The 9,009-nt window shown below is 15.5% G+C and overlaps 1 protein-coding gene across 1 annotated transcript, besides 19 other annotated features; it reads right to left on the reverse strand. All coding sequences in view use genetic code 6, as the record gives it.

The window, feature by feature from the left end:
* Positions 1-4: 4 nt before the first annotated feature.
* Positions 5-35: a microsatellite.
* A 5-nt stretch (positions 36-40) lies between these two features.
* Positions 41-106: a microsatellite.
* A 324-nt stretch (positions 107-430) lies between these two features.
* Positions 431-463: a microsatellite.
* Positions 438-475: a microsatellite.
* A 603-nt stretch (positions 476-1,078) lies between these two features.
* Positions 1,079-1,953: a microsatellite.
* Positions 1,954-2,031: 78 nt separating this feature from the next.
* Positions 2,032-2,074: a microsatellite.
* An 896-nt stretch (positions 2,075-2,970) lies between these two features.
* Positions 2,971-3,010: a microsatellite.
* Positions 2,973-3,032: a microsatellite.
* Positions 2,984-3,032: a microsatellite.
* Positions 3,033-4,200: 1,168 nt separating this feature from the next.
* Positions 4,201-4,250: a microsatellite.
* A 318-nt stretch (positions 4,251-4,568) lies between these two features.
* Positions 4,569-6,743, reverse strand: IMG5_090680 (hypothetical protein). The gene is made up of 2 exons (XM_004035707.1): positions 4,816-6,743; positions 4,569-4,763 (listed from the first exon to the last, which is right to left on the reverse strand). Exons 1-2 carry the CDS (start codon positions 6,705-6,707, stop codon positions 4,676-4,678), a joined length of 1,980 nt encoding a protein of 659 aa, XP_004035755.1. The 5' UTR covers positions 6,708-6,743; the 3' UTR covers positions 4,569-4,675.
* Positions 6,711-6,776: a microsatellite.
* Positions 6,711-6,789: a microsatellite.
* Positions 6,713-6,767: a microsatellite.
* Positions 6,715-6,782: a microsatellite.
* Positions 6,722-6,770: a microsatellite.
* A 75-nt stretch (positions 6,790-6,864) lies between the features above and the next one.
* Positions 6,865-6,891: a microsatellite.
* A 799-nt stretch (positions 6,892-7,690) lies between these two features.
* Positions 7,691-7,769: a microsatellite.
* Positions 7,770-7,935: 166 nt separating this feature from the next.
* Positions 7,936-7,972: a microsatellite.
* A 952-nt stretch (positions 7,973-8,924) lies between these two features.
* Positions 8,925-8,972: a microsatellite.
* The last annotated feature ends 37 nt before the right edge of the window (positions 8,973-9,009 follow it).

A 9,009-nucleotide genomic window follows, 5' to 3' on the forward strand; every position in this document is an offset into this window, starting at 1 on the left:
TATTATTAATTAAAATAAAATTAAATAAAATAAAAAATAAATATATATATATTATATATATATATATATATATATATATATATATATTTATATATATATATGATATTTTTTTTTTAATATATTTTACAAAGTTCAATTTTATAAAAAATTAAAGCTTAAAAATTTAAGTTTTTAACTAATAAATTGTTATGTATTTTTATTAAACATCTTGATAAATAAACATCTTTTTATATATTTTCTTTAATTTATAATTCATCTGATGCTTATGATTTTTTTTAATTTAATAACAACTAAAGCATTTCTTTAATTAACTTATTCGTTTTGATCTAAAAAAGCAAACTAATTTACAATAAATTTTTAAGCAATTTTTTCTTTAAATTAATCTACTATGTAAGCTAAATTTAATTATTCTCCTAAAAACAAATCCAAATAATTACTTTATTATTAATTAACTTTTTTATTATTTATTTAACTTAATGTTAAAAAATAAATTAAAAAAAACTACCTATTATATTCTATTAAACTTATTATAATTATTTTGAAGGTTCAAGCAATAAGTAATAATAAATATAATTTTAACATTATAAATCATCTAAATTCATCAAATTTTAAACTTAAAACATTTAATAATTTACCTAAACATTGCTTTTGATATAAATAACATCAAAATTTGACAAACTATATTAATAATTTGGTAAGTTATTATTATTTAAAGCTTCTTATAAAAATTCAGAAACCTGTTTATTTTTTTCTATATCTTAAAAATATCTAATTTTTTCTTATAATTTAATATACTAATAATAACTATTTTAATCAAACTGTATATATTCTACATAAATTTCAAATTATTTCAGGTTTTCATTTTAATAGCTTTCTGCTTTAAAAACTTCTTTTTAAATTATTGTTTTTGGACTTAAAAATAAAATAATTCTATTAAATTTTAATCCATCTTTTATTTATGAATTTCTTTCTATTTTCTTTATTTCAGGAAACATATTTAAATTTATTTTGTCTTTATCTTTGTCAAAATACCCAATTAATAATTCTGAAAATATGCTTTTTATATAATAATCAACAAAGCAAAATATATATTTTTCTTTAAGTTTTTTAATCTCTTTATTTTAATTTTCTTCTTTCTTTAAAATTTCATTTAAATTATTTAAAAATTCCTTTACTTTTTTTGGATTGAATTTCTTTTTTTAAATATATTTACTTGTATTAAAACTATAAAACCAAATATTATATATATTTATTCATTACTTTATAAACTTGTTATATAAATTATGTTTTGCTTAATATATTAATATCATATTCACTATTTATTTACCAATAATCTTAATCAAGACTATAATTTATTTCATATATTTATGTATTCAAACAAACTTTTAAGTCTTTTATTCTATAATTATATTTAATTTTTAATAAAAAAAATATGCAATATATGTTGACTTTAAATTTTAAAAAATGCTTGGTTTTATCATATTTATTAATTAATAATTCTGAAAAAATGCTTTTTATATAATATTTCTTGAGCTTTTTAGCAAAATATATATTTTTCTTTAAGTTTTTTAATCTCTTTATTTTAATTTTCTTCTTTCTTTAAAATTTCATTTAAATTATTTAAAAATTCCTTTACTTTTTTTGGATTGAATTTCTTTTTTTTAAATATATTTACTTGTATTAAAACTATAAAACCAAATATTATATATATTTATTCATTACTTTATAAACTTGTTATATAAATTATGTTTTGCTTAATATATTAATATCATATTCACTATTTATTTACCAATAATCTTAATCAAGACTATAATTTATTTCATATATTTATGTATTCAAACAAACTTTTAAGTCTTTTATTCTATAATTATATTTAATTTTTAATAAAAAAATATGCAATATATGTTGACTTTAAATTTTAAAAATTGCTTGGTTTTATCATATTTATTAATTTTTTTTTAGTAAAAAAGTTTTCTATGCTATTGTTTCTTGAGCTTTTTATTAAAATAAAATATAAGTCATATAAAATAAATATATATATAATTTTTATTTATATATTATATCTTTTATTTATTTAATTTTTTATTTAATTATTATTTTTATAACAAAAAAAAATACTTTTATTATTTAATTCTAAAGCTCCTAATTATTTTTCACCACTTTTTGCTAATAATAAATTGCAATATTCCAAATTTAAATTTGTACTTAATTTTTTTTATAAAAAGGAAATTATAAATAAAATGCTTTTTTTTCTTTTAAAAAAAATAAAATAATATATTTACATAGGCTATGAGAGAAATTAGTTTACAATTGTTTTTAAATCGTAATTATAATTTAAATTTTGCGAAAAATTATTAACTTAATGAATCATATCCTTATTTTATTAAAAAAAAAAAAATAATAAAGAGAGAGATATATTATTAACTTATTATTTATTTATTTATTTTTTTAAAAAAATGTTACTTTCATTTATTAATTTTATCTTTTTTTAACAAGTAAAAATTTTACTAACTTTTTTAATTTATTAACTAGATTATCAGATATTTCTATTGTTGGTATTAATTCTTGCTTTCTATATAAATTAGTATTATTAAAAATATTTTTTCATCATTATTATAAATTTTTTTTAGTTATTTTAAAATTTAGAGAAAATATTAATTTATTTTTTTACATTTTTTCCATTTATTCGTTTTCTGTTAAATCCTCAGAAATTTTTGGCATTAATTAATCCAATTTTTCTAAAGATAACATTAAAATTTAATATAAATTGTTTTCTTAATTCATTTTTAAATTAAAAATATATTTTTTTTTTATCTTTTTTATTTTATAAAATATATATTTTTCAATTTAATTTTTTTTTTAATTTAATATTAAGTTTTTCTTTTTTTTCTTTTTTTTAAAAAAAAATAAAAATTATAGTATAAATAAATAAATATATATTCACATAAAATTCATTTATTTTCAAACTTGAAAAAAAAAATTTATATAAAAAATAAAAATATTTTATAAATATAATAAAGAAAAAATTTTATTAGAATATTAATTTTTCTATTTTAGATTTTTTTTTTTTGTATAATTTTAAATTATGAAAATAAATAATAAATTCGATATTCTTATTTAAATCAATGTAGCATATTAAAATATTTAATTTTATTTTTAAAATTCTCAAATTATTATATATAATACTCTAAAATAAATTAAATATTAGTTTTAAATTAAAAAAAAAAAACATTCTCTAAAAGTTCAAAAATAATCTTATTCTTTTATTGATTTTTAGTTTTTTATAAATAAACAAAGTATTTTTAATATTAAATTATTTAATTTTAAGAATATATAAAATTATATTAACTTTTTGTTCTTTAAATTGTTAAATTTATCTTTATAAAAAATATAATTTCATATATAAAGTTATTAATAATAAATTAAAATATATATTTTAATAAAAATTATATTTCTATATAATAAAGATATCTATTTAAATATAAATGTATTCAAATTAATTTCAGATTCTAAATTTTTAAAATATTTTTATTTATTTATCTTATTTTATAAATATCTTTAAAATAATAAAAAATATATAAAGTACAATTCATTTTTTATAAAAAAATTGTCTTTCTTTGGCAAATTTTATCTTTTATATAAACAACCATTTATTATAATATATAATTTAATTTTTATTTTATTTTAGGCAAAATTTTAAATGCTGAATTATTAAAAACTAAAGCGTTTCTTTATTCTAGTGAATCAAATTTTCTTATATATATAAATTAATTTTTAAATATTTGAATAAAAAAAAAAATCGAATAAATTGGCCAAATAAATATTATATGTAATAGCCTTAATTTTGCTTGAATAATTAACTAAATGATCGTTATATTTAAAATATGATTTATTATCTTATTAATAGTTTTTGTTTTGGTTATATTTATTTTATAGGTTGATTATTCCTTAGGTATTTAAATGTTTTTATAATAATAAAAAATCTTATTAATTTCTTTTATTTTAATTTTTTTTTTTTTGTATATATATTTATTAGATTAATATAATATATATTTTTATAATTAATCATACATTTACATTTGTAATTTATATAATAATTTGATTTTTTTTTATATATGAAATATAATATAATTATATTTATAATTAAATCAAATTTAAGAAAAAGAAATTAATTATAGATATTATATAATATACATTTGAAAAATAGTTTTTAATTTATAAAATATTTTTATTTTTTAATATATATTTTTTTTTAATTTTGATATATAGATATATAAAAATTAATTAATAATACATTAAATATTTTTTTTTTTTTTTTTTATATATATAATTTAAAACAATTGAATTAAGTTTTTTTTTTTTTTTATATAAAAAATAATATAATTTTCTTAATTGTATAATCAAGGATATCAAAATAATGCAATTAATTAATAATTTTATATCAAATGTATAATATAAATTAAATAATAATTTATTTAACAATAAATAATAACTATAATGTTTTTTTTTTTTTTTAAAAAAAAAAAAGAAACTAAAAGAATAAATATTTATTTATTTATTTTAATAAATGAAGAAAAATTAAATTATAGATATTTTTTTTTTAAAAATAAAAAGCCAATAATAAAAACAAAAATACAAATTAAAAAACAAATATTTTATTTTATTAATTTTTATATCAAAGATCTTCGTTCATATCTTCATCTTATTAAGCTCCAGCCCCACCCGAAGTACCATGTGCTTTACTAATGATAGGATTACATATTCTATATTTTAAAAATAAATTAATAAAAATAAATAGTATATATATATATTTACTCTTCAAGTGTTTTTTTCTTTTCATCATATTCTTCTTTATCAGTTTCAGGATTAGCACTGAGCCAATCTTAAGCTTCTTTAATGGCTTCTTTTATAGTTTCTTTATCTTCATCGCTGATTTTCTTAGCTAATTTTTCTTCATCTTCAATAGTGTTTCTAATTTAATGAATATAAGAATCCAAAGAATTCTTTGCGTCAATTTTTTCCTTTGCCAATTTATCTTATTCAGCGAACTCGTCTGCATCTCTTAACATTTAATCGATTTCTTCTTAAGAAAGTCTTCCTTTGTCATTAGTAATAGTGACTTCGTTTTTAATACCAGCCGACTTTTCATTAGCCGATACTTACAAAATACCATTAATATCGATTTCGAAAGTGACTTCAATCTAAGGTTATCCTCTGGGAGCTTTAGGAATACCCGATAAATCGAATTAACCTAATTTATGATTATCTTTAGTCATAGGTCTTTCTCCTTCAAATATAGAAATAGTGACTGTAGTTTGATTATCTTAATAAGTAGTAAATGTTTAACTTTTCTTAGTAGGGAAAACACTTCCTCTGGGTATAATATTACTCATGACTCCTCCTACAGTTTCTATACCTAAAGATAAAGGAGTAGCATCAATAATAACTAAACTTTCAGTTTCTTTGCTTTCTTCTCCGCACATAATTCCTCCTTAGACAGCAGCTCCGAAAGCCACTGCTTCATCTGGATTGATTCCTGTATTTACATCTTTCCCGAAGTAATCTTATACAAGTTTTCTTATTTTAGGAATTCTAGTGGAACCTCCTACTAATACGATTTCTTCGATTTCATTTTTTTTGAAACCCGAATCTTCCATAGCAGTTTATACTGGTCCTAATGTTTTCTTGAAAAGATCGTTATTTAATTCCTCGAATTTTGCTCTAGTTAATTCTTCATCGAAATCTAATCCTTCAACCAAATCTTCGATTTCAATTCTCGAAGTCATAGTGTTAGATAGTCTTCTTTTGGCGTTTTCGACTTCTCTTTTAAGTTTTTATATAGCTCTCTTGTCATTAGATATGTCTTTATTGTGCTTCTTCTTGATTAATTTCACGAAATAGTCCATAACTCTCTAGTCAAAATCTGCTCCTCCTAAATGAGTGTCTCCGGAAGTGGCTACGACTTCAAAAACTCCATCATCTATAGTTAGAATAGATACATCAAAAGTACCACCACCCAAATCGAATACTAGAATGTTCTTTTCTCCTTTCTTTTTGTCTAAACCATATGCTATAGCTGCTGCTGTGGGTTCATTTAAGATTCTCAATACATTCAAACCTGCGATAGTACCCGCATCTTTAGTACTTTATCTTTATGCGTCATTAAAATAGGCAGGAACTGTCACTACAGCGTTTTTAACTTCTCTTCCTAAAAATGTTTCAGCGATTTCTTTCATCTTAGTAAGTACCATAGCCGATATTTCTTCAGCTGCGAAAACTTTAGTTTCTCCTTTAACATTCTATACTCTAATATATGGTTTACCATTTTTATCAACAAGTTCATAAGGAAGGAATTTTTTATCATACTATACTGTTTTATCAGTAAATTTACGACCAATTAATCTCTTAACATCATAAAGGGTTCTAGTAGGGTTATTTACAGCCTAGTTTTTAGCTGATTCTCCTATTAAACGTTCTTCGTCGGTAAATGCGACTACTGATGGGGTAATACGATTACCTTGTTCATTGGGAATAATTTCTACTTAACCGTTCTTGAATATACCTACACAAGAATAGGTTGTTCCTAAATCTATACCGATTACTGGGCATTCGTATTTTTACTTCTTTTCCTTTTCCTTTTCCTTTTCTTCAGCACAAAAGCTTAAGATTAGGAGAGTTGAAAGTATAATGAATGTTGTTTTATTCATATGTTTTTTTTTTTTTTATATTTTTATTTTTAATTTATTTATTTTTTATATTTTTATTTTATTGTTTTTGTTTATTTTATTTATATAAATAAATATTTTATTCACACTTGTGTGTAAATTAAATATATTTTATTTTATTTTTTATATAATTTTTTATAAATATATATATAAAAATATATATATATATTTTTTTTTAAAAAAAGAAGCATTTATTTTATATTTATCTATTAAACTGCCCTTTTTTTACACGTATATAATAAATAAATATTTAAATTTAAAATAATAAATATTATATATAAATTAATTCTATATAAAAAAATTATCCTTATAATTAATCTTTCTAAAAAAAAAATTCATTATAATTTTTTTTCTATTAAAATTAATTATTTATTAAATTATATTCTCATTATAATATTAGAAAGTTCTTTAAATAAAAAAAATTAATAGTTTTACATTTTAAAATGATCATAAAAAATATAATGTATTTTAATATAATATTTTATATTAATATATATATAAAGTATTTCATATAAATAAATTTTTATACATATTAAATTAAAATATAAAATAATTATATTTTATATTTTTTAAATAATACTATTTATATATAAATATATATATAAATTATTCTAAATTAAATTTTTAATTTTTTTTCATTATAAAACTATCCCTTTTATTTTATTTAAATATAAAAACATTAGTTATATTTTTTTTAGAAAAAATAAATTATAATAATAAAATTTTTAATTATTATTTTTAAAAAATGAAATATAAAAAAATAATATTTATAGATTTTTTAAATTTTTTTAATATAATCTATAAATATAATGATATAAATATATTAAAGGAGCCTTAGAAACTTAGTTTATATAACATTTGACAAATTTTAAAAATAATATGCATAAAAGATAAAATTAATAAAGGATTACAATTAAATTGTTATGTTAGATATCAGAAATTGTAAAATTAAAAAAAAAAAAAAAATATATATATATATATATATATATAAATATATATATATATACATACATATACATATTTATATATCATATATATATATATTGTTAATTTTATAATTAAATTATCTTTAATATAATAAAATTATTTATTTAAGCTTTTAATTTATAACAAAACCAATTTTCTCAAATACATAAATTGTTTATTTATATTTAAAAAAACCTTTATTTATTTAATTTTATTTTGTTTTAGTTTTTGATTCTATAAATAAATATTTTTAATACATATTTTTATATCAATTTTTATATTAATAATGAATATTATTTATTTTGAAGAACATTTTTTGTTTGAAATATTATATTAAGTAAAAATATATTTTATTAAAATTAAACTTACTTAATAAAATTATGATTTATTATTTATCAACTGTAAATTAAAATTAATTAAAGAATTAATAATATTTATAAAATTAGTTTTATAAACTTATATTAATAATTTCTTTAATAAGTAATATAACATTTTACTCTTTTTCGTTTTCTAGACATGTTAATTTATGGTATATTTTATTAAGTATATAAAAGATTCAAAAATAAAGTTTATGCCCATTATAATTCAAACTATTTATATATATATTATAATATGAAAATTGCATTAATATGTATTTATCTTATGATTTCACATTTTAAGATAATAATTTGATATACGTAAACTACAATATTTATAATAATAATAAAGCATTTTAATAAAAATATATAAAATTTAAATACTTTTAGTACAAAAATATATTTGTATAAAATCATTAATTTATATTTAAAAAAAATACATAATTAAAATTATTGAAATCGTAAATATAATTAAAATTATAAAATTAAAAATTAAAAATTGAAGAAAAACTTTAAAATTTCAAAAAAATTATTTCGTTTTAAATAAATATAATTTGATATACATTATATCAAAAAAAGTAAAAATATAATATTAATATAATTAGAAAATAAATGAATGATAATAAAATATAAAAAAATAAATATATAATAGTGTAAGTTCTAGTTTTTTAAAAAAATATCGAATTTATGATTATCAAGTATAATTATTATATATATAAATTAAAAAAAAGATAGAAAAAATAATAATTATAAAAAATTATAATATTTATTTGTAAAATATTAATATTTTTTAAAAAATTTTATATAATAAATATTTAAAAATAAAATAATATAAATTAAATATGAATAAATAAAAATAGAAATAATGAATATGTATTATATATATATATATATATATATATATATATATATATTTATATATATAAATAATTTTTTTTTTTTTTTAATATATTTATTTTATT

This window comes from Ichthyophthirius multifiliis (genome assembly GCF_000220395.1).
Source record: "Ichthyophthirius multifiliis unplaced genomic scaffold scaff_1120509250710, whole genome shotgun sequence".
In the NCBI taxonomy this organism is placed as follows: domain Eukaryota; phylum Ciliophora; class Oligohymenophorea; order Hymenostomatida; genus Ichthyophthirius; species Ichthyophthirius multifiliis.